At 41.1% G+C, this 26,422-nt stretch overlaps 2 protein-coding genes across 2 annotated transcripts; both read left to right on the forward strand.

Annotated features, from left to right (window-relative positions):
- LOC148368937 (heparan-sulfate 6-O-sulfotransferase 3-B-like) lies at positions 1-26,079 on the forward strand. The gene is made up of 2 exons (XM_088330856.1): positions 1-1,080; positions 22,472-26,079. Exons 1-2 carry the CDS (start codon positions 563-565, stop codon positions 23,208-23,210), a joined length of 1,257 nt encoding a protein of 418 aa, XP_088186982.1. The 5' UTR covers positions 1-562; the 3' UTR covers positions 23,211-26,079.
- On the forward strand, positions 15,091-16,112 carry LOC148368938 (forkhead box protein N5-like). Its single transcript, XM_088330857.1, has one exon. It carries the CDS (start codon positions 15,095-15,097, stop codon positions 15,953-15,955), a length of 861 nt encoding a protein of 286 aa, XP_088186983.1. The 5' UTR covers positions 15,091-15,094; the 3' UTR covers positions 15,956-16,112.
- Positions 26,080-26,422: the final 343 nt, after the last annotated feature.

The raw sequence follows: 26,422 nt of genomic DNA on the forward strand, positions 1-26,422 counted from the left end.
CCACAGATTTCGGCGCTAGACGAGCGAAAGAGAAGCAGGGACGGCGATACATTTGCTAGAAATCAGATGGACTGTACCATTACAGGGCAGTGGAGTATTCCGACGATTTTACTTTTTCAAATTTTGTATCAAGCGTTTTAAAATCATAGTTAAGCCTATCCTGTCCTTTATCGAGGATAAGAGAGTGTTTAAAGTGCTGTAATTTTCGGGGGTGCTTGAGTTGAATTTGGGGGTGCTTGAGTTACCCCCAAAACGGGCTGGGTACGCCCATGAGTCTTACCTGTCATACCTGTATTTACAGTAGTAGATTTTTGTCAGCGTGGTCACAGTAACACCCGTAATTCACATTGAACTCAATCTGAGAAAGCGATGTGCATGAGTTGTGCGCAAGCAAGCCTTTCCCTGCACCGGACGCTCGAGATGGGCATCCTTCTCACCTGTCCGCCGGACTTGAGCTACTCTGGACCGCCCTGGTCTAGCCAGATCTGAGTCGCAGCATGCCAAACGCGCCGGAACAGGATTACGTCTCACTTGAATCCGCACAGGGAGCTTGAATTCCACTATGGAGGAGAAGTTCAGCAGACTCATTTTTATCCCCATCGCGGCCGTCCTTTGCTTCTTGTTCGGCTACCAGTACGTTTACCCCGCGGAGAGCAACGCCATCCACTTTCAAAACAAACAGAACGGCTTTTTGCAGCCATATTCAGCTCTGCAAGTGGACGAGGATCTCATCGAGAAGAACGCCTTCACGTTTAACTTCACCGAGCGGGACCTGGACAGACAGGTAGACTTTGACATCCGAGGAGATGACGTGATGGTGTTCCTGCACATCCAAAAAACTGGAGGAACCACTTTCGGACGTCACCTTGTGAACAACATCAAGTTGGAGCAGCCCTGTGAATGCACACCCGGCCAGATGAAATGTGCTTGCCACCGGCCCGGAAAGAGCGAATCCTGGCTCTTTTCGCGCTTCTCTACCGGTTGGAGCTGCGGCTTGCACGCAGACTGGACCGAGCTCACAAGCTGCGTCCCCGGGGTCATGAACAAGCGGGACAAGAATAATTCTCAAAGGAAAAGAAGGTGAGTTTGGGTCAAAAACTTTTGTTTTCCTGTATCCTTTCCAAATCCACAAAAAATATTTTGATACTATCTATCTACCTTGGTCATATTCCTCAAGAGGGGTGACCAACAGCAAGGCAAATACAATAACAAATAATTTTGATACACTCATAGGTAATTACTAAATTTAAGATGGGCATCTCATCTCATCTCATTAGCTGCACCGCTTATCCTCACTAGGGTCGCGGGGGTGCTGGAGCCCATCCCAGCAATCATCGGGCAGTGGGCAGGGGACACCCTGAACTGGTTGCCAGCCAATCGCAGGGCACACAGGGAAAGACAACTCGCTCGCTCATTTACACCTAGGGACAATTTGAACCGGCCAATCCACCTGAAATGCATGTCTTTGGAATGTGGGAGGAAACCGGAGTGCCCGGAGGAAACCCACGCAAGAACATACAAACTCCGCACAGGAAGTCCGGTAGCTGGATTTGTACCCACACAGGAGGTTCCCAAGACCTTAGAACTGTGCCGCACACGCGCTAACCACTGCGCCGCTGTGCTGCCTTTGGGCATGATTCTATTATTACAATTATTATGATGAGGTTTGTTAAAAAAAAAGAAAAGAAAATATGATACCTATCTATTGAGAAGGGGTGAGCGATACTGTGATTTTTGGAATCAAAACCAATCCGAAACTGATACTTTGTGCTTGGAAATGTCATAATCATTGAATTGAGTTCGTTTTTATTTAGGATAAACACATGATAAACATTAATTTGTTATTAAATAACTACGGTCGGAGCCTGAGTTGTTCGCGCGCCTGCGGCACAGTTCTGAGGTCATCGGTTCAACACCAGCTATCAGCCATCATTGTGTGGAGTTTGCATGTTCTCTCTGTGCCTGCTTGGGTTTACTTTGGGCACTCCAGTTTCTTCACTCGTTCAAAAAACATGCATGGCACCGGTAATTTGTGACTCCAAAACGTCCCTAGTTTTGAATAAGCATGTGAATGGTTGTCTGTCTCTGTGTGCCGTGTGATTGACTGGCAACCAGTTCAGGGGTCCCCCTGCCCAAGGCCGCGAAATAACAGAGTTTTGCTCCAGCGTCCCCGCGATCCTACTAAGGATAAGCAGTGCAGACAATGGATGGATGAACTCTGGTTGGGAGGGTGTACAGTAACCCAAATAACATCTTGCAGTAATGTAACTTGGTTTCTTTTAGTTACTTTTGAATTACTCCAATGCCAAATATGCTAATAAAAAACAAAATGATGTATTATAAAGTAATGTAACCTTGAAAAATAAGTGGAGGAAACCAAGGTCAAGTCGTTTCTTGTAGTCCTACAAATAAGTGCTCAAATCTTAACCACGTAGTATAGTTTACTAAGCAAAAATAAAACTTTCTCTTTCACAAAGCAGACATGTTATGCTGTTTTAGTTCTCATTAACTCACTTCAATGCCATCCATCCGCCCATTATCTGCACCGTTTATCCTCAGAAGGGTTGCGGGGGAGCTGGAGTCCATCCCAGCCATCCTCGAGCAGTGGGCAGGAGACACCCTCAACTGGTTGCCAGCCAGTCACATCATTTCAATACCACAGAGTATAAATACATTTTCAGAAGCATTATCCCTGAGTGCCGAAACGTAAAATCATATATTTTTTTGTTTTGGTAAAGAAAACTGTTGGAAAGTATTTGGCGCAGCTCATCCGGAAGTTTTAAGCCACTGAGAATGATTTCAGTATGATAAAGCAGCATTTGATGACAGGATTATCTTTGATCAGATTTTTGTCCACACATCAAGGGAGCCCCCACTTTCCAGTTAACTTCCCTTTTCCAGCGAAAGAGTGTCCCGATATGGCGAGTGGGTGTAGTGAAGCAGTGTGGTGAGAGTCGTGAGATATGGACAAATCGTAATAGGCAGTTAACTCCTTAAGAGACCTTTTTTCTTTCTTAAAAAAAGGTATCTACAAAGAGAGTTGCTTTGAAGAAATTAGTTGACGAGTAAAGTATCGATCCAGGAGAAGAGTATCAATCTGATTCAAGTACAGTACATACGATGTATCTATAATATCAATATTTGGATCAACCTGTCCACACCTAAGCTGGATTAGTCTTCGATGCACTACCACATACCAAGGGCGTAGGGGTCATCTTGGCATTTTTTAAGTGATTACATAAAATTTGCTAAATATTGGTGGGGATACGTCCTCTCCGTCCATACCAAATCTACACCCTTGCCCCGTAGTTTACACATTTGTGCTTTGTAGCACTCATTTTTGGTTGCACTACACAACACAGCAACATCTAGCGGTCAAATATTACACTTTACTCCAATGAATGGAATGTCATTCCCTCTGTAAAAACCATTACTGTTTTTCCTAAGAAATACATTGTAAACCCAGTGTTCATTTTACCTCTGAAAAGTGATGGGACTCGCACGCACAAAAATCTATGGGTCCAACAGATCTATGGGTCCCTAAAATTTAGTGTTATCGAGGTTGAAATTGTAAATCGACGACAAATATATAATAAAAATTTATATATTCATTCAGTTTTAATCATCAAATTATTAATTCATTTTCTGCATCAAATTATTGTTGGTAATATACAGATTAAAGGGATAACCACAAACCTGTCTTTTTTTTCATTTTCTCCTTTTATACTTCCTTTTTCTCTTAACTTCTTTATACAACATAATAATTTGTAATATAATGCATCAAAGCAAGTGAGCCGTTTGAGAGCCGGCTCTCTTTAATGAGTTGAGCCGAAAGAGCCGGTTCTCTAACTAGAGACGGACTTTTCACTACACAACTCGAGATCGGCGTGCAGACGAAAACTAGAACCGCGAGACCAAAACAACATCTGCCGGATCTGCCTGACGAAAAGTTTGGAGTGCGGTAAATCTTTGTTGCATTTAGAAGCATTTAAAAGTTGACAAAACTGTTCTAAATGAATTACAAATTGTACAAACGGAAATGACCGGTCATTGACACGTCTGAGCAGTGTTTTTCAACCTGTGTTGACTAGTGTGCCTTGGGAATTTCCCGAGTTCATCTTTACAAAAAAGCCATTGTTCATTATCTTTGCTTTCTTCTGAATCAGAAAAAGGAATCACCTTTATTATCATTGTGCTGCTTCATAGAAATTAGTGTTGCAATCCAGTTGGCAAAGTATACTGTATAAGAAAATAGTAAAAACTAAATTATAAAGTATTCACCATTAACATAAAGTATTCACAACTCAAATAAAAACTATACACAATCCGGGTATTGCATTTAGAATAGGGATATTGCACTTCCATTAATCAGCCGATTAACTGTAACATTAAACCATATTAATGGGTCGGTGCGGATACTTTTTTTTCCCTTTTATATTAAATTTATCTGTTAGGGTAGGACAGAGAACTATACTTGATATCTTATTTTGTTTGGTGAAACTGTTTAAGATTGCGCTACAATTTATCTTTTAATAAACCAAATAATGTCAGGACCAGAACGGAAACAGGACCCACTTGCGTGATGTTTACCACAAGTTTTATTAAAAGAGAGAGGAAGGGCTGCACCCACGATCCGGTGTTTGCTGGGCGCGGGAGCAAATTGCTCTCGTACTCGGTTTGTGATCCGAAGACGGAAGTGGATCTTCCGTAGCGAGCAATGGCGGTGTCAGGGGCGGAAAACTGGTCGGTAGCCGGGACTGGGAGAGCAAGACGTGGTTGGGGTCAAAAAACAAGTCGTAAGCCAGAACGGGAGAGTAGACGTAGTCGGGAATAAAAGGGGTCGTAAGCCGGGACGGGAGAGCAGACTTGATCGGGATCAAAACGGGATGTAGCCGGAGACAAACGGGACAGGCGGGGGTCAGGGTCGAAAAAGGCTTGCCTTGTATACAAGGAGTTTTGCAGACGGACTGACAACAGGGGATTAACAGGACTCGGTTCAAATACTGACAGGGAGCCAATTAGAACCCGCGGCAGTTGGCGCTAATTGAGCGGGTACAGATGATTCACATAGGTAATCATGACAAATAAAGTCAACATCGTTCACATTCATCTCATTAGCCGTACCGCTTATCCTCATTAGGGTCGCGGGGTGGCTGGAGCCCATCCCAGCCATTTCCGGGCAGTGGGCAGGGGACACCCTGAACTGGTTGCCAGCCAGTCGCAGGGCACACAGGGACAGACAGCTCATTCGCTCATTCACACCTAGGGACAATTTAGACCGGCCAATTCACCTGAAATGCATGTTTTTGGAACGTGGGAGGAAACCGGAGTGCCCGGAGGAAACCCACGCAAGCACGGGGAGAACATACAAACTCCGCACAGGAAGTCTGGATTTGAACCCACGACAGGTTCCCGAGACATGAACTGTGCCGCACAAGCGTGCTGCCCCTCGTTCACATTATTTTTTTCAATTTCAATAATTTTCTTACTGTACTCAAAATACTGTGATTATTTTGTGATATAAAAAAAGAAAGATAAATATAGTAAATATTGAAAGCAAGTTAAAAGTGTAGTAAAATCCCAAATTACAGCAAATTTATTAGCCGAAATTATTAAATCGTATTACTTCCTGAGCCACGGTGACTGTGAAAACTTTATACTGTCAATTTAGGCATCATAAAACTTTAAGCTTTTAATAAAAACATGAAACTTATTCCGAGAATGAAGTTTTTAAATATGTTTGATGGACAGTGCCTTTGTTCTTTTTTTAATCAAAAGAAATATGAGCCTTATTAAAAAGAAAGGTGAGAAACACTGCATTTCAGTGTGAAACATTAGAATCTTTTAATTAATTGAGCCAAAAACAATTAGCAACGACAGACATCAGGTATCTGTATTGGTGCAGATGCTAGCCTTTTAAAGGTGGCATGTGTCATTTGGGTTTTCCTTAAAAAGATAAAATATTTTCTCTATTAAGTATGTATAAACAATGCCCAACTGAGTTAAAAAAAAGCCTCCATATTTTTCCCCCACCGCATCTATTTGCTTTTATCTAACTTGAAGGAATGCTGTTCAGGACGCGCAACACATTAGGTAGTAGGAAAGGGGAATGGGGGAGGTTAGAGAGTTTGTGAGTTTTTCCTTGCCTTTATGTAGGTTTTAGATCAGGGGATGGTGTAATAATTGTCTGTAGTTTGCAATAATCTGTGGTCTGTACAGCCATTTGAGACTCCTTGTGTTGAAGGGCCACAAATAAACATGACTTGACTTGACTATGCATTTTACTGCTGTTTTTTATTAATGTAGCATGAAAATGGTAGAAGGAAACGCCTGTCTCAAATACAGTCCAAACCCAACCCCAACCCCAACCCCAAAAAGATGAAAAAAGAAGAGTTTATTTGAGCTCGTCCAAGAAATGCACGCAGCACTTAAGGACCTTGACAAAATCTGCAAGGATGACTTAAGCCAGAAATTTGCTTCAGCGGGTAGAAAAATTCAAAATTCCATGCAACACCCCTTTAAGGTTAAAGGTAATCAGTAACAGGTAGTCGGTAGTAACTGTGAGACAAGAAGTACAATTATATCTGTAACTATTTGGGATTTCCCATATCTCCATTTTTGGGTAAAAAAAAAAAAAGGATCACCGATAGAAGGACAGTGTTCAGGCATTTCATAGCCTGGTAGGTCGCCCTCAGGAAATTTAAAGCACTGGGTAAAACCCAGAAAAATACAATTCAGCTTTTAAAGAAAACAAACAAAAGCACAGAAGGTAAAACCGACACAATCCTAGTTCTGCTTATTGATAATAGACAGCAGATGTTGTATAGCACAACACTAATGATCTGCAAATTCTCTCTGCACATTAGCACGTCACATGAAGTGCAAATAGACTTAAAACATGAAAGAAAGACATCCTTGAAAATTGTAGAGGAAGCTAGTTCATCTGACTGTAGGTCTGTTTCAATTAACTGTAATTACTGAAGCCAAGGAGTTAAGCCGTGCACAGTAAATCACTTAAGCAGGGCCGGGTGTTTCTAGGTGTGCCGTCTGCGTGTTAAAGGTTCCCAAAGCAAATCTCCATATGTTCCTAAGCGTGTTAAAAAGGAGTGACAAAGAAGGTCAGTGATTTCAAGAATACTTTTCAACTGTCCATTAACCAACCTTCAGACACGCATCCGATTGAATGGGATACTCTTTGAATCACGACAAAATTAACCCTGTCAGTTGATTGATGTCAATTTGTCATAATGGACTGAGCAAAATCTGCACTCGTTTACGCTTGTGCTGTGTGATGTTTAAATGGCAGTTGCCTCACTAAGTGGTCAGCAAGGGAATTGCTCAAGGAGAAATCTCAAATTTTGATGGCACTCCCTGCAGTGTGGATATTCACTCATAGTATCAGAAATATGATTTATTGTGCTCCATCCAGGAAAGAAAAACATTGGACTGCAGTAACTATTGGTATCTGACATTTCCAACAAAGTCAGTATTATCCCTCATACAGACGCTCCCCTACTTACGACCAATTGTCATGATTAGTGATGCGAATCACCTGTGCCCGCTCCTTTGGCGCCAACTGCCTCGGACTAACCTCAGTTAACACTAGGCAAGCCTTTTTTGACCCTGACTCACATCTGTTTTTTGCTCCTGTCTGTCCCCCTGCTTCGACCCGTTTTTGATCCTGACCACGTCTACTCTCCAGTCCTGGCTTTGGACCTCTTTTGTCCCTGACCACAACTACTCTCCTTTCCTGGCTTACAACTCGCTTCCGACCCCGACCACGTTTTTCCTCTCCTGTCACGGGTACTGACCCGTATTTTCATTCCCGACACCGCCATCGCTCAACACAGAAGATCCACTTCCGCGTTCAGAGTGACCTGCTTCGCACACCTAGCAAACACCGTATCGTGGGCGCAGCCCTTCTTCTTTCCTTTAATGAAACTTGTGAGAAACGTAACGCAAGTCGGTCCTGTCTCCGTTCTGGTCTTGACACCAACTGACTTACGGAAAACGGTAGATACGGACATTTTTTTTTTGTATTGTGTGCACCTTTTTCCGAGTACAGGACATTACTGTAGTGCTTCTTTCCGCCACTACCGGCGTGTGGCGCTGTGAAAGGTAACCCGGCATCCACCCGGAAGTAAAAAAAATCAGCTTCCTCTTCCTAGTTTGTGTGTAAACAATCTTTATCTGTATCTCCAGCGCGCTAAGAACTTTGTCAATGTGGTTGGTGTAAAGCAGGGGTGTCAAACTCATTTCAACTCGGGGGCCACATGATAGAACAAACACTCTCTCTGGAGCCGGACTAGAAAGATTAGAGAGAAAGAAAAAAAGAGGGAGAGAAAGGTACAGAGGGTGGGACAAAGAAAGAGAGAGAGAGAAACAAAAGAGATAAAAAGAGAAATAGTGAGAGAGGGGGGAAGAAAGAGAGAGAAAGAACAAATTCCAAAGAGAAATAGAGAGAGAGAGAAAAAGGGAGGAGAGAAAAGAGAAGGGGAGAAAGAGAGAAGGGGAAAGTAAGAAAGAGAAAAAGGAGAGAGAAAAGGTAAAAAGGAAGGGAGAGCAAAAGAAGGTAAAAAGACAGAGAGAGAGAGAGAAAGAAATACATGTAGAGCATTTGTGAGAGGCACCTGGCTTTGGCAACATCAAGTGGACATATTTCAACCTGAAGCTCGTTTTTCTCATTCGCCTCTCTGAGCGTTGTCTCACGAGCCGGATTAAATCCCTTACCGGGCCTGATCCGGCTTGCGGGCCACCTGTTTGACACCCCTGGTCTAAAGTGTAAAGAAGAGGCGAGCCGTTTCTTTTGAAATCAAAGGGGAATAAGAAAGCTTGATGCGGTTGAGAAAATGGTTGGATCACTTTTTTCTTGTCCACGATTTATTGCCGATAGTCTTAAATCTGACACCTCCACAATTCATGAAGAAAGACATATAGACTATGGATGTAAAAGAATGTCAACGTAAAAAAATTTAGCTTTGTTTTTAACTATTATTATTTATTATTCAGACTACTTTATTAAACTACCCATATATTCTAATCACAGAGGACAAGGAATCTTTTCTCACACAACACTTTTATTCACAGAAACTGGGGAAAATTATTTTCACGTTTGGCAATGAATGTGTCAACTGGTTTAGTTTAACATTGAATGTAGTTCTTCACTTGAAACAACCAATCACGCTATCCAAACTATACACTTCCCTCTGGCATCTGAAGAGAGCATTTGGTTTGCATTTATTAAAAAAAATCATAACTTCTGATAGAAATAACCCAGCGACTCACTTCTTTTTTGACAGACTCCGAAATTGATTGTGGGCTGAATTAAACATTTGAGGGGCCCGATACGGCCTATGGGCCGAATGTTTGAGGGGAATGATATAGACCATCTGACTTTGCTCATTTGCATCCATGAATAAATATCCAATCAGACATTTATACCCTCATGTTATTTTTGATTTTATATTTGTTTATGAAAAGAATAATTTCAAATCACTTTTGAAAGATTCTCAATTAAGGCAAAATAATGCAATATAGTTAGCATAGAATGTTTTTTGTTTTCTTGCATTAAATTCAACCCCTCATTACCCGTGATAACCGAAGGATTACTGTACTTTATTCACTGTTTATTATTATTATAATTTTACAATTTCGGTTTGGCTGGCCGAAATGAAAAAGCCTGATGGGCTGCATGTGGCCCGCGTGCTGTAGTTGGCCCACCTCTACTCTGAATAGATGAAAAGGATACTCGCACTATTTATTTACATGATCATGTTTTGAATAGAGAAGCATATGCCCAATTATCGCAAATAACGTTTCAAAACATTTTGTTTCAAAGTTTAGTTTAAGTCAGTTATTCATCCATCCATTTTCTTCACCGCTGATTTTCACTAGAATGTTGGAGCCCATCCCAGCTTTCTTCGGGCAGTGGGCAGGGGGACACCCTGAATTGTTTGCCATCCAGGCGCAGGGCAAACTTAGACTCACAATTCACTCGCTCATTCACAACTAGGGACGATTTCAACCGGCCGAATAACCTGACATGCATGTTTTTGGAATGTGGGAGGAAACTGGAGTGGAGAACATGCGAACTCCGCGCAGGAAGGCTGGTAGATGGATTTGATCCCATGATGTCAGAACTGTGCCTACCACTCAGCTTCCGTGCCACCTTAAGTCAGTTATGTGAGATGAAATTAGTTTTTAAAGCAGATAATATATGTTTTTTTAAATTTTGGCATTTTAAACATTTTTGTTTTCCATGTTCTGCCCATACCAGAAGTGCATAAACAGTTCACAAGTAGAATTTGGCTGACAGATGATACTTTCCATAATGTCATGATTACTGATTTGAATCAGCTGTGCCCGGTCTTTTGGCGCCAACTGCCTCGGACTCTGATTGGCTCCCTGTCCCTATTTAAACCCAGTCATTTCTGCCACCTGTTGTCAGTCCGTCTGCGAACCTCAGTGTACTCTAGGCAAGCTTTTTCGACCCTGACTCCCACCTGTTTTTGCTCCCGTCTGTTTCCCGGCTTTGACCCGTTTTTCGATCCTGACCACGTTTTTGCTCTCCTGTCCTGGCTACTGACCCATTTTTTCCGTTCACAAAACCGCCATCGCTCGCCACAAAAGTCCCACTTCTGCGTTCAGAGCGACCTGTTTCCTGCGTCCAGCGATCACTGGATTGTGGGTGCAACCCTTTCCTTTCTTCCAATAAAGCTGAGAGAAACATAACGCAAGTGGGTCCTGTCTCTGTTCTGCTCCTGACACACAAACTCCGCAAACATAGCATATTTCGCTATGACGCGCTTTGCCTTTGAAACGAAGACTTTGAGCTGAATTCTTACTCATCGCAGGCGTCGGAGAGAATTTAAAGTCTATGCTGAGACGAGTCACCTTCTGTGGGTAGAAAGGTATACAGCACCTGACACATACGTTTATTTTAGGCATGTCAGAGACATCCTGCAGCATCATTGCTATGCCTCTTGACAATAATACTCCTTTTTCTTTTTTATACCCGGTCTGGATCCGGCAATGGTTATTCATGTGATTCATGTGATTGTCGTTTAATGTTGAATTTTGTGTGTGCGTGTGTTCACCTACGTGTTAGTGAATATGTGTGTATCAGGGTTCGTACGGGTGCCTTGAAAATGTTTGAATAGTAATGATTTGTTTTCAAAGGTTTAAAAAATGTTTGAATTTTGAGTGAAGTGCTTGTAAATGCTTTAGATTTTGCCATGTTTGAATGAATAAAGGGGCAGCACGGCGGGGCAGTTGTTATTGCGTGTGTGGCACAGTTCTGAGGTCATGAGATCAAACCTCCTGTGCGGAGTTTGCATGTTCTTCCCGTGCTTGCGTGGGTTTCCTACGGGCACTCCGGTTTCCTCCCACATTCCAAAAACATGTATTTCAGGTCAATTGGCTGGTCCAAATTGTCCCTAGGTGTAAATGAGTTGGCAACCAGTTGAAGGTGTCTCCTGCCCACTGCCCGAAGATAGCTGGGATGGGCTCCAGCACCCCTGCGACCCTACTGAGGATAAGCGGTGCAGATGGATGGATGGATGAATAAATGAAACATTATTTCTGACATGAAAAAAAACAAAAAACAAAACAACAAGTAAAAACAAAACAAAAAACAAAACATATCCGAAAAGGAATAGGAATATTTAATCCTACACTCTCAACTTCCTTAATATTTGGGTCTTACAGCTACATCTCCTGTGTATTTACACATGACAAACACCTCATGTCAAGGCAAATCAAGTCACATTTATTTGTATAGCCCTTAGTCAGAAAATGTCTCAAAGGACTGAACAGGTTACAATTAGAATTACACCATCCCCTGATCTGAAACCAACATGCAGGCAAGGAAAAACTCAAAAATAAGAAACCTTGAGAAGAATGGTAATCCCCCTTCAAGGATGACAATGATGCAAAACATACAGCATGGGGGACCAATACACAAAACATAGTGAACACCAATAAGAAAAAAAAGGTAAGATGTAAACATTTGTCCAAAAAGTCCTTGCTAGCAACAAAACTTCGAGCCTGTAAAATTGTCCAAAAAGTCCATGACAGCAACAAATATCAATATTTTTATTATATTATTTTAATATTTTTGTAAAATATGAAAATAATTGAAATCAGACGACTTGTGTGCAATAAGTTTGCTTTATTTGCTTTTTTTAATGTATATAATAAGTTATTAAATATAGTTCCCTGCACTGCTCCATGGGCATATAAAAATGTATTGTGGAATACATGACTGTGTATTGTGTTTTTTAGGTAGGGGTTTGCTACCTCACATGAAACCTGTAGTACTGGTTTCCATGGTTACCAGTAGCAGGAAAAGCCTCCTGATCTGACTGAGATACAGCACCTTCATCCTCTGTTTGCCGTTGTGTTTTAGTGTAAAGCGTCATACATAGAAAACTAAGTTTAAAGTTAAGTAGACACTCAAAGCAAGGAGAGAATACACCAATGGATTTTGAACTTGCAAGGACAAAAAGGAGAGAGCCCAGAGCTCAGATAAGAAATTTCAATCTGTTTTTTAGACCCCCTCTTGAGCCATTTCTTTTCATTAAATCTCCTGGGTTACAAAAAGCAGATCCTCCCTAAAGGGTGTGGTTTTCAAATAACTGCAACTTGATTGGCTGATTGGAAACAGTTTATTATAGTCAAAATAACCGCAGGTGTCCAAAATTTAAATAAAATATCACGCAGTAATCGTCTGACAACTACTCATATGGAAGATCGTCACAGATAATCAGCTGATCACTGAAAGAAAGCGAAGATCCTGACCAATGGTATTTTTATTTGCAAAGATAAATTTAGATAGATAGATAGATAGATAGATACTTTGTTCATCCCCGAAGGGAAATTCACATTTCCAGCAGCATCCCTGAGCTGAGAACAATCGAGAACAATCGAAAATAACACGGGAGCTGCTGGAGTGGCTGCCATTCGTGACGGCGCCGGAGAGAAAGATTCAATTTGAATCATGTACAAACAAACAAACAAACAAAATATTCATGTTTCAATAAGTGGAGTGTCAACCTTATAAACTTACAGCCAAATTAATAACTAGAAAACAGATCACTATAATCTGTGAGAAAGCTTATACGCGCATACTTGGTTGTGTGTCATCAGTAGAGAATAGTAGGTTGCGCATGGGGAGGGGAGCGCGGCTTATATTGGAGAAACAAACTAATGCAAAATCAACGGGACAACCGTAAGCACAGAATATACTGTTACATTTTTGGGGGTTGGTCAATTTGCCAAGGCAAACTAGCGTATTCCGGCACACTGGTTCAAAAGTTTTGTGCCAAATGACGAGACAGTGTTTAACACCAAAACCCAACTACACACTAAAAGAAGGATACAGAATGTTACATTTTAGAGAGAGATGTGTATGGATTTCTTTTATACCATGGTTATATTTTGAAAAAAATCGATGAAGTAGGATATAGGATGTAGAGTTTTTTTCATTTTTAGTTTACTCTCTTAAACTATACTCCCCTTGGACTCTGTGACACGGAGCCATGTCTTGCATTGTTGTGTGAAATGTGAAATATTCAGAGGATCTTGGTAATCTCCGCACTCTTAGGGGGATTAGGGGCACTCAAAGTCAGGTTTTATTATACAAGAGAGGAAGACAGGGAAGATTAATCCACAAATCCAGTGGAAAAGATTGAAGGTCCCGGTCATTATTTTAACATTATTTTTACTAACTTGGAAGGAGAATATTTTCTCTTGGTAGAGCGTACATTTGACAAAACAGCAGGTGTCGAACATTTAAAAAAAGAATACCCTGGAATTGTTAAGGACATCATTTCAAACTGCAGAAAATGCAGTATATTGCAGAAACCTTTCAGAAATTCCCATATTTGTGTGGGCTGCAGTGACGTTTACTGACCCAGGCCTTCCATTTCTTGTTCTATATCTACTCTTTATAGACATGGAAGACTTCTAGGCAGACACTTCACAGGGATGGGAGATTAAGATGTGAAGCAAAGGTTAGGGCTAAGACTCTAATGCTCCATAAGCCATAGTGATGTGAGTTCAGGTTTTCAGGATGCTCTGCATTTAATGTGCATTTGAATCAGGCAATGGCACTGTAGGTATCAGCAGTGTCTGAAATAACGTCTGTCACGTAGGGCGTACAACTTACGAAACGTCTCCGCCTGAGTGGCCGAAAACTTTTTCAAGGGAAAAAAAAAAACGGAAAAAAAAAGATTTTTTTCAAGTCAAACATTTTCTTTATTCCGATTTCAAAATCTCCTTTCTGGTCCTGACAATTAAGACTATCAGAAATGCGAAACAAGTATTTTCTCAGAAACTTAACAATGCTCAACTCTTGACTAAACACTGGTAAAATTCTAAAAACATCCCTTTTTTTAAATGAAAGATGAGGGTTCAAGCATTTTTTTTTATATTTCCCATGATTGTTAACAGGCCTTCAAAATTAGTCAAATTGGGAGAGTCTGTACCGACCACACCGAATCTCTCAGTTTGAGAAAAACGTCTGGCATTGAATGAGTCAATAAAGTTTAAAATTTGTTCTTCTTGGAAAAACACACTTCTGAACTCAAATGTGACTGAAACCAGAACTGGAGGAGATTGAATTTTTCAGTGTTCCAATGAACCTTCAGTAAGTAACAGGTAAAAAACACATTATTTCCTTTCAGTAGATAGCCATATCTTCACTTTGAAACATAATCTGTAGTATGCGATGATATTTTCATCATGTACAAGCTATTTTTACCCAGATGGATTTACAAAAGAAGAAACCATGTGGCAGGTTAGCGTCTTACATGGCTGCAATACAAGGCCGCTATTGGGAAATGTGAAGCACACTGTAAAGCGCTTTGGGATGTCATTGACTTGAAAAGCGCTATATAAATGATTTTTTTCAAATCAAACATTTTCTTTATTCCGATTTCAAAATCTCCGTTCGATTTGGAAAAAATCGGATTTTGGCTTCGTTTGGCAATTTGCATACTCTCTTCAACCACACTCACTCTTGTCATGGTAAAATCATATTTTCTTGACAGCAGTCAGTCATAGTTAGACTCCTTAATCATCATCATCGTTTGTCATGACTTTAAAGCTCGAAACCCAAGCTCGCCTCTTTGAGCTCCACTGCTCAGTCGGTCTAACAGACTGGGACTTGGACAAAGAGGTGAAACTGCAAACAACCACGGATCAATTTGGAGACGATGATAAACTTGGTGATCATTATGTGGCACAGAGGCCTTCAGCAAGAGCCTCCAGAAGAAAAGATGAGTTCATTTGGTACGACAAAACATCAGATACCTTTGTGAAGCCAAACTTGTGGCTTCTCGTCAATCCCAACATCGCCTGTCCGATTCCCTACGCAGAACCTGCGGCACCCCGGCAGAGTCTTAAACTTGCAGAGGGAACTCAAAAGAAAGACATAAAAAGGCACAAGTACTGTCCCAAGGAGGGAAGAACGAATGTTCTCGGCTCATCCATTGATGTCCTGGATGATGGCCCCTCTTGCCGGACAACACATCGGAGACGCAAGGGTCGATCCTTAAAAGTATGGGACAATGAAACCCTGAAGCCAGGATGTTGGCCTCGCCCACCCGTCAATTATTGCATCCTCATTGCCCTGGCCCTGAAGAGCAGCCACAATGGGAGCCTCAAAGTGCAACAGATTTACAACTTTACCAGAGAGAACTTCCCTTTCTTTCAGACGGCACCCGACGGCTGGAAGAACACTATTCGACACAACCTGTGCTTCAACAGCAGTTTCCGCAAAACTTGCAACCAAATGTGTAGAGACGGCAAGAGGAAGTCGTGCTTCTGGCACTTGACCCCGGACGGACAACATCGTCTCAGGGAAGAGATGAGTTGGTTGACTGCCGAATCGGCGAAGCAGCTGGAGAGGAGCATGTCCCGCCCAGGCTTAATTGCCAGACTACTTGGAATGTGAAAAAAAGTGCTACACTATCAAGTGAAAACCCTCAAGGAACAGATGCCCGAGCTCCCAAAGAATAGTTTAAAGCATTGGGTGCCTTAAGCCTCACTGGAAATGGGCCTTAGTTCCGCATGTGTCCTTAAAATAAAATCCTTTATTTTGTATTTAAAAATTTTTGGGGCGGCAGTAGCTCAGGAGGTAGAGCGATCGTTTTAGGATTAAGGGATCCCAGTTCGAATCCCGGCTTGTCCGTGTTACATGTCGAAGTGTCCTTGGGTAATACACTGAACCCCCAATGCCCCCAATAAGCAGGTTAGCGCCTTACATGGCTGCACAGATCACGGCCGCTATTGGGAAATGTGAAGCACAATGTAAAGCGCTTTGAGAAGTCATTGACTTGAAAAGCGCTATATAAATGCAGATCATTTCATTTCATTTCATTTCATTTCATTTCATCAGACTTTAGTCCAGTAGGTACATGCCAACATGGTTCCTTCTTTTGTAAATCCATCTGGGAAAAAAATAGCTTGTACATGATGAAAATATCATCGCATACTACAGATTATGTTTCAAAGTGAAGATATGGCTATCTACTGAAAGGAATGAGTGTGTTTGTACCTGTTACTTACTGAAGGTTCATTGGAACACTGAAAACTCTGAGAGAAAAATTCAATCTCCTCCAGTTCTGGTTTCAGTCACATTTGAGTTCAGAAGTGTGTTTTTCCTAGAAGAACACATTTTAAACTTTATTGACTCATTCAATGCCAGACGTTTTTCTCAAATTGGGAGATCCGGTGTGGTTTGTACAGACTCTCCCAATTTGACTAATTTTGAAGGCCTGTTAACAATCATAGGAAATATCAAAAAAATGCTTGAACCCTCATCTTTCATTTAAAAAAAGGGATGTTTTTAGGTTTTACCAGTGTTGAGCATTGTTAAGTTTCTGAGAAAATACTTGTTTCGCATTTCTGATAGTCTTAATTGTCAGGACCAGAACGGAAACAGGACCTAACTACGTTTTTCACAAGTTTTATTGAAGGAAAGAGGAAGGGCTGCGCCCACGATCCTGTTTTCGCTGGACACAGGAAGCAAGTCGCTCTTTGATTCGGACTGTGATCTAAACTCAGAAGTGTCTCTTTTGTAGCGAGCGATGGCGGTGTCAGGGACGGAAAAACGGTTCGGTAGCCGGGACTGGGAGAGCGAGGCATGGTCGGGGTCATAAGCGAGTCGTAAGACAGAACGTAGTTGGGGACACAAGGAGGTTGTAAGCCGGGACGGGAGAACAGACATGTTCAGGAGCAAAAACTGACAGGTGGGAGACAGGGTCAAAAAAGGCTTGCCTAGTATTCACTAAGGTTTGCAGACGGACTGACAACAGGGGACAGACAGGGCTGGGTTCAAGTAGGGACAGGCAGCCAATCAGAACACGCGGCGGTTGGCGCCAAATGAGCATGGCACAGCTGAGTCACATCAGTAATCATGACACTTAATATCAGAATAACGCTTTCTATAAACAAAAGGGCAATAGCTTGCAAAATTAAATTTTATTGCAAGAACACTGAAGTTATTACATGATTTAGGTCACCATGGCGATTGCATTCCTTTCAGGGACTGCGTTCCTGCGGACGTGCACGCGAAGTCATGCCTGCCTGACCAGACAATGACAATGGGACATTGTAATCTTTTTTTGGTAATAAGCTCTTTAGAAGAGTTTACCGTCTTTTATTATTCTTCCACATCTACTGACCCTCACCACACCTCCTTCACTACTCTTACTCACCGTATCGCCATTTGAGGCTGCCTACATACACTAATTTCGTAGGACACATGAAGCAACACTAGAAAGTTGGACAAAGACGAAGATCCAAACAAAGTCACTCCTGCCATCTAATGTGATTTATGATTCTGAAACCATTCCTAGAGGCTTGATACTTACTGATGAGCAACGCCTAACCATGTGTAATATTTTTTTTCAATGAAAAAAGAAAAACGTTATTACGTTTGGCACTCAGGGACAGTGCTTCTGAAAACGTTTTTACACATTATGTCATTAAATGAGTTCACAATTCAGGTGAAATTTAAAAACAAAAAGGTTTTTGAAAAATTAACAGTTACACAACTTGGCACAGAACACAAAAACATCTCCTTACAAGATGAATAATAACAGATGTGTGAAAATAATGTTTCAAACTAAGGAAAACATTACTATAACCGTCCATGTGGAGCAAACTCTGCATAAACAAATCTTGAAAATGTTTGGGCTTATGGGAGTCATCATTAGCCTTGTCATGTGCAATCTACAGTCCATTTCCATTCAAAGAGGATGAGCTTGATCAGCTTCAACCAGTAATGTCCAAAGTCCGGCCCGGGGACCAGTTACGACTCGGGATCAAATTGATCGCAGTATAAAAGAAATTTGTACAAAATTTGAAATAATCACTGTTTCACCAGATGATTGCAGTAGCCTTTTTTCCACTCTGACTTTGGCTTTCTGTGAGAATTTTAGCCCACCCCATTTCCAAACATTGCAACTGTAAATAAAAATAGTTACGTTGAGTGTGAGGGCCTCTGCTTCCGGGACAAGTGAAAATTTGAGTATTTTTTTTCACCAAAATTCAAAACAAATGCAAATGCCCCATTTACTGAGAGACTTTGGCTGTTTTCAACAAACACAATATCAATATCTGGCAATGCCAGATGAAACATGCAGACAAAAAAAAAAGGTAAATGGAAACAAATGCTGTGAAAAGGCAAAGCGAAGGGAAACTGTTTTAATGGCACAGCAGCTCCTTTTCACAAGACTCTGCGAGTCAAATAGAAATGTGACTAAGGCAAGCTACGAGGTCGTGACATTAATCGCCAAGCACTTAGAACCTTTGACGGAGGGTCAATTTATTAAAGACTGTTCAAAGAATACTAAGTTGAATGTTCGGCCCACACACATTTTCAGCTTACAAAATCTGTCCCAGTATCGAAAAAGTTTGGACACCCCTGGTTTAGACCAAGGCTTTTAGTGTCAGTTATTGGCAGGGTTGGGTAGGGTTACTTTAACTTGATTACTTTCAATTACTTTTGTATTACTCCAATACCAAATATGCTAATAAAAGACAAAAGAAACTAAATATGAATAAAATTACAAAATTTTGTGCAGGCTTGGGGAGTAACGGAATACATGGAACGGCAAAAATGATGTTGGCAAGCTGTCTGGATTTATTTTCATTTTGTTTCTGTCGCATTTTATGTTAGTTTTGCCGGAGATCAAAGAGATCAAAGCCAGGGGAGAAAGCTTACCACGTGCTGTGAGTCATAATTTTATTCACATTTTGTTTATTTTGTCTTTTATTAGCATATTTGGTATTGGAGTAATCCATAAGTAATTGAAAGTAATCCAGTTAAAGTAACCCTACCTAACCCTGGTTATTGGTATCCTTGATTAAACGGTTAATTAATTAACAAGGGAAATATTGATTATTTGATGTAAGCTGCCTTTGGCCTCTTTTAAAGGCAGTCCACATTGTGAGACGTAGGGAATTGTGGAATTCATCGCGTAAGCCATGGGTCGGTAACATTTTGATTTAAAGAGTTATGATAGCAAAATTATGAGAGCTACACCATTATTTTAAGACAGATTTAAACAAAACCGCTCGACATACAAAAGCTAATACCTCAGCGCATTTCATTTTACTGTGTGACGTTTGATGATTTGTTCAAATCTATGAAATAACAATTATGCCAGGGCCAATGTCTTGTATCAACAAATTAACTTCTTTAAATTTGTTTCCCTCCCGCAGTTACTGAAGATTGTTGAGGCTCATTTTGACTGTTATTTTTGTCATAAATAACGGTTTCTAAACAAGCGAGTTATTTGGTAAAAATGACTGCAAACGAGAAGGATTGTCAATGTATTTACCTTCAGCTATGGGACAGCTGTGTGACCTCCAACTTTACCGTTTACCTAATCAAATTGCTCCAGGTGCTTAGGTAGCATTTTCGGGTGTTTACAGTTTTTTTCTTCTGGGTTTTCATCATAAAGTGTTTCAACAGGGAACATTAATTAATTAATGAGCTTCCATATACAGGATTCCATGGAGAAGTACAGCCAAAACAGGGTCTATTTGTGTAACAGCTTGACTGTAAACTGTCGTCTGAACACAGCCCTATGTATACTGGACTGAACCCTACAGTTCCTGTGTTGCCATGGCTTCACGTATCTCAAAAGTGGAACGAAACAGAGCAAATCAACATATCTGCAATATCTGAGATAGATGTACTCATTAAAAAAGACATATCTGCTTCACAAGTCATACATTCCTGACCATGGTGTAACCTTTTCCCCCATCCTGATGTCTATGAGTTGATTTATGATTGAAAGGCAAGATTTGACATACAAGACCTGTGTCAAGTACCAACTCTGAGTGGGGCGGAATTACGGTGCAGAAATACAGATGATCAAAGTTAACGTTGGTCTTTTATTTGGGCAGGGTTTGGTACACGGAAGTTTAGATAGCCAGGCAACAGTATCTAGAACACCAGAGCCAACTATCATGATCCAAGAAACAGGCAAGGAGGTTATTGTTCCAGGAACCCCATTCAGTGACAGCGACAGTTGAAGAGTTCAAACACGGGTGGGAAGGGCAGGCACGGATACTGTGCTTTTGGAGAACAAGGAGCTGAGACAAAGGTGCTTGGGACATGACCAGTATGGTATGTAGAATAAATATAATATTTTGACCCACAAGTATTTCAAGAAATGCATTGTTTTATCTGATACTTTACATATTTTTGCTGATCATTTACATAAATTGTATTTTTTTCCAAAAAGTGAAGTTATCTTTTACACCTTGGAGGCGATAGATAATACAGTCCCTTTGAAAATTTTGATTTGAATGAAAATGAAGCAAAATATTTTCTTTCATTTTTTTTCTATACAGGAACATCATTGTTTAAATGTAGGGCTCTGCAAATGGATGCAAAGCGAGGATTGTATGAAGGTGTGATGTATGGCTCAGAGGTGTGGGATCTGAGAGTAAATGATTGTAATAGGTTAAATGTCTTTGAAATGAGATATTTGCGTAGTCAGTGTGGAATGACACAACTGGATAGGTTAAGGAATGGGGAAGTAAGGAGAAGAACAGGTGTGGTGAAAGAGCTTGCTGCGAGGGTTGGTGATATCGACACATATGATGCGGAGGGGGTAAACTAATGTATGCTGTCGGGCCTCTCTGCTGATGAAGGGTTGCATGGCACAGCAGCTCATCCCTTGTTGTGCTGTGGGCTTATTGTTCGGTGTTAGGAGGGAAAGAGCAAAGGGGAATGAATGTTTGGTCAATGTGAGTGTTTTTTTGACTCTAGCCACCTCCTACTGCGGGGAAATTGATTCTGTATAGTGATTAATTGACAAAAACAGGATAACTCCTAAAACATTCAAACCGTCCTATTTTTCCACATCGTGAAGTACTTTGTTTTGCTGCTTAACAACTCACAAGAGGTAATCTGCAGGACGACATATATAACAGCGTGTAACTTTTTCTTTCATTTCCGCCACTGATAACCACAAGGTCATTCATCTCTGTAAAATTTATATTTCCCTTTTAAGTACTTTCAGAAAAATATCGAGCACTGACTCCCTGCCTCACCTCAGCTCTGCTTTAGTAATCACTTGACTCCACAGAATAATAGAAACGGAGTTGAAAAATGATATAACCTTGCGAAGTTCAGATGATCTCTGTAGGTGGTAGATTGCGTGATCAGCTGGAAGAAATGACAAACACCTTGCAGTGGTAGTCTCGCTTCAATAGCAGCCGGTAAAAACGGAATTTCTTGATATTGCTTCGGTCCACAACGCCCTCATGCAAGCACACGTCTCGCTCTTTAACTGCGGACCTTCGTAGCGCCGCTTCTTCTAATAAAGTTTTGACATGTTTACAGTGACTGCTACTGACTTTTGATCAAGCTTGGGCAATAACAGAATACATATAACGGCATTAAGCAATTATCTATCTATCTATCTATCTATCTATCTATCTATCGATCGATCGATCGATCGATCGATCGATCTATCTATCCATCTATCTATCTATCTATCTATCTATCTATCTATCTATCTATCTATCTATCTATCTATCTATCTATCTATCTATCTATCTATCTATCTATCTATCTATCTATCTATCTATCTATCCATCCATCCATCCAACCACCCGTCTAGTATTTTCCTTTCTCCAAAAAGTTTTTTTAACCCTTTGGGAATTCTCGCTGTTCAAACCCATCAACCATTCGTCTGTGGAGGAAAAGCTGCATTCTTCTGTTTAATGTATACAATGGTGTGTCCCTTTGTTCCTTTCCCTAACAATTCCTTAAATAAAAAGGGGAGTTGCAAAAGTCCTCGTGAGATGAGAATCAGGTCCTGAACTGATTACATTCCCTCCCTACTGATCTGAAATTAATGTATCTTGTCTGTTATTGTGTGTTTTATATGGGGATATAAGGTAATAGACCTAACAATTATATATTTTCTGTGTCCCTGTTTAGAAATTTCTACTACATCACCATGCTACGTGACCCGGTGTCACGTTACCTGAGCGAGTGGAAGCACGTCCAGCGCGGTGCAACCTGGAAAACTGCCTTGCACATGTGCGACGGCCGCCCAGCCACTCAGCACGAGCTACCCGCCTGCTACAGCGGCGACGACTGGACCGGCGTGTCCCTCGCCGACTTCATGAATTGCCCGTCCAACCTCGCCAACAATCGGCAAGTGCGCATGCTAGCCGACCTGAGCCTCGTGGGCTGCTACAACATGTCGTCCATGAACGAGCTGGAGCGAGGCCGTGTTCTGCTCGCTAGCGCAAAAGCCAACCTACGCAACATGGCGTTCTTCGGCTTGACCGAGTACCAACGCAAGACGCAACACTTATTCGAGCGGACATTCAGCCTGCGTTTTATTCGCCCCTTCACACAAATTAACACCACACGTGCCGCCAGCGTGGGTATCAAGAAGAAAGAGCAGTGGCGCATCGAAGGGCTCAACGCACTCGACGTGGAGCTCTACGAGTACGCCAAGGAGCTTTTTGTGCAGCGTTACCAGTACAATCGGCAAAAGCAGCATCAAGAGGAGCGTCTCCGGCGGCGGTGGAAGAGGCAACGTCTGCACCGGACTTACCTGACCAAGTTGTTAAGATTGGGTGGAAGCAAGGATGACAAGGAGCAGGAAGAGGAGGTGAAGGCGCTCGCCACCACGGAGGACTATAACAGTCAGGTGGTGCGATGGTAAGGAAGAAAAGACTTTGGCAAAACAGACGCTGTTCAGTTCTTTTCCCTTTGCCGTCAATCTGCCAAATTCTGCCAACCCTCCTCGTCCTTTGTTGGCTGACCGAAAGGTGTCTTAATATTTATGATGGATGTATTTGGAAAATTTTCTAGGTGTTACTTCTCTGGCTTTTTTTGATTCTGCAACTGTGAAATGCATTGAACTTTCATGAGTGAAGCAAGTTAATATTATAAAAATGCATTTTGTGAAGATTGTATATCAACAAATAAGCTTTAATGATTTTTAGTGTAATGTTCTAGTGCTGTGTTGAATATTATATTCTTATGCTTACCGTAGTTTCACCATGTTAAAAGGCACAGTCTCAGTAGCTGGTTCTACTTCTGTATTTAACACATACACAGGGCGCACCCAACGACAGGTTGAGGGAGCGCTCTGTTGCAGCCGCATTAGAACAACACAGATAAGCATACAAGTGTGTGTATTTAAAAATACAACAAAAGCAAAACTAAATTTGTTTGTGGTTCATTAAAGTATGGGTTAGAAAACTAAAACAAACAGATAAAACATCCATCCATACATTATCTGCACTGCTTATCCTCAGTACGGTCGCAAGGGATGCTGGAGCCCGTCCCAGCTATCCTCAAGCAGTGGGCAGGGGAGACCCTGAACTGGTTGCCATCCAGGCGCAAGGCACACATATAAAACAACATAAAAAAAATAGCTGGTGCAAATCTGCACTCCCATTTTTTACCGGTAATCCATATCGAACATAATCGTCAAAATCTCGTCCTCTGTTTCCGAACAGAACAGCTTAGCTAAATCTCCGATAAAAGGTTGACTTTCCCCCCATTAGAGTCACGTTCAGAGTCGTCCTCCCGAACGTCGACAATCCATCCTTTTCATTATAATCTGCTGTAACTTTCTGCAGCATCGTAGTCCTGTTGGAAAAATGACACCGTTTCATGACACAAAAGCACACAAAAATATCCAATTGCTTCATACGCTAACGCATAAGCACCTCTGCGTTTTTCTGCAATCAGTACATTGGGTGAAATGTCACATGTCCTCTTTGGCTTGTGGAAAACTGGTGGCGAACGGGGAGAGGCACAAAAGTCACAGGAGATCACATACACGTCTGCGCATTAAGTTGGAAACGTGAACGATCTCACAAAAACATTGGATTTCACCCAAAAATGTTTTAAGTCTCGACCCGGCCAAGGCCCAGACCAGTGACCGCCCAGTCTCGGGGGCGCGGTCCCAACCCTAAGACCACGGAGCTGGTCTCTGTCCACCACTTTACAAGAGACACAGGGGGCAATGCCTGATAGGGCGCCTTGCACAATTTGAAAGAAAACTGAGACTTTTATGTCCGCCTTATGGTTGTGAAAATACAGTACTTTCTGTTTGGGTCTGGAAATCAAAGCATACACCTGACCATAGTCTTTCTACTTTCATATTCATTCACCTCCACTACTAAGATGCAAGCAAGGTTGTTCAATGACAGAAACTTTGTCAATAAAAAGTCATGAATCCTCTGGTGTATATTTGTACAGGGTTTAGAAAAATAATTGACATTCTCGAAATGGATTGACTTTTGGGTCAAGTGATTGTAAATGTTTGAAGTTGTTGCCATGTTTCTCAACAAGTCTGTTTCAAAACGATGCTGACACTGCTCTTTGGTGGCTTTGCTTTGCCATTGCATTTATTCCCCCCTTGAGATTGACTGCAGCTGGCATTACTTTGTACAGCATTGTTCTATGAAGCATTATTGGTCATGGATTACTCCTTATTCATGAAAAAATACTTACGGTCTCTTTGGAGAGCGACAACCGTCAGCACCCGTCTATTGTAAACACACCGAACTCTCTCCAAAACTAAACTCTCGCGCTCCTGTAAACTCTCGCACCAACTCTCGCGACATCCGTCACCCTACTGACATCATTCATGCGCACCTCACATTCTACCCCTACACTATCTCCAGCGCACTAAGAACTTTGACATTTTATTGTTTAATATCTCATGCATCAATTGAATATGGTTGGAATATAGTCTAAAGAAGAGGCAAACCGTTTCTTTTGAAATGAAAATGGAATAAGAAAGCTTGATGCGGTTGAGAAAACGGTCGAAACTCTTTTTTTCGGCCACTTTTTACCACAAAGGAGGACCTCTTAAAGCGAATCTCCCAAAAGTAAGTTAAACCTCACTTTATTTACTTTTATAGAGCATATTATTTTATGAAATGTTTATTTTTTTAGTACAAAACAATACAGGTTACCTATACACGCCTTAAACATAAAAAATATAGCACTAAAGCAACTTACGAACAAATTTAACTTACTAATTATCGTCCGGAACCTAACTCGTTCGTAAAGTCGGGCAGCGTCTGTACAGTATATTTGTGTCACTGGAAAATATTTGATTCAAACTGGATTTTTTTCCTTCAAACGTACTGGGGAAATTGGAAAATTGACTTTGTAAATCCTTAAAAAGGGCTTGAATTCAACCACAAATGTGAACTTGAGAGGTATATCTGTTGTATGTCAAAATAAAGCCATTTACCAAACAAGCTAACTGCATGGCTTTACATCAGACATTTAAAAACCTAGTATGTGCCTTGCCATCATTTGTTTTGATTAGTTATTTCATATTTACTACTATCTAGTTTTTTTTCTTAACCATTGTGTGTTTCTGTGTATGTGGCATTCCGGGTTGTAAGGTGGCGGGAAACAAGGGAATTTTAATATTTATTCATGTATTTGTTTATTTATTTCCCTTTTCTATTGTCTACTAGATGTTTTTATACAGCACTTTGATTTAAAATTCATTGCTTGAAAAGTGTTTTATGAATAAATTTTGATTGATGGAAAACTCACTCCAATGAAAAAAGATTACATGAATTTAAACAAAAATGTACTTACATATGATAGATGAGCCAAATTCTCTGAATTAATATCCACAAAGTGTACCCGTGAACGCAATTTTATACAAGTTTTGTGTGTTTTTTTTACCCTTTGGGGAGGATCTGCACGGCATGCACTTTAAATGCGTTTTACTTCCACTTGAGTAATATCTTTCCGAATTAACAGTACTTTTATTTGAGTAACACACTATGGCTCCTCAGTTCCGCGCCAAAATGCGCACTTCGGCGCCAGTTATGTTATTCAGATAACTCTGTCATAAAGAACATGCTTACCAATGTATCAGTTTAACTCCAA

This window comes from Urocampus carinirostris, chromosome 3 (genome assembly GCF_059441175.1).
Source record: "Urocampus carinirostris isolate Australia breed hairy pipefish chromosome 3, RoL_Ucar_1.0, whole genome shotgun sequence".
NCBI classification, from domain to species: Eukaryota; Metazoa; Chordata; class Actinopteri; order Syngnathiformes; family Syngnathidae; genus Urocampus; species Urocampus carinirostris.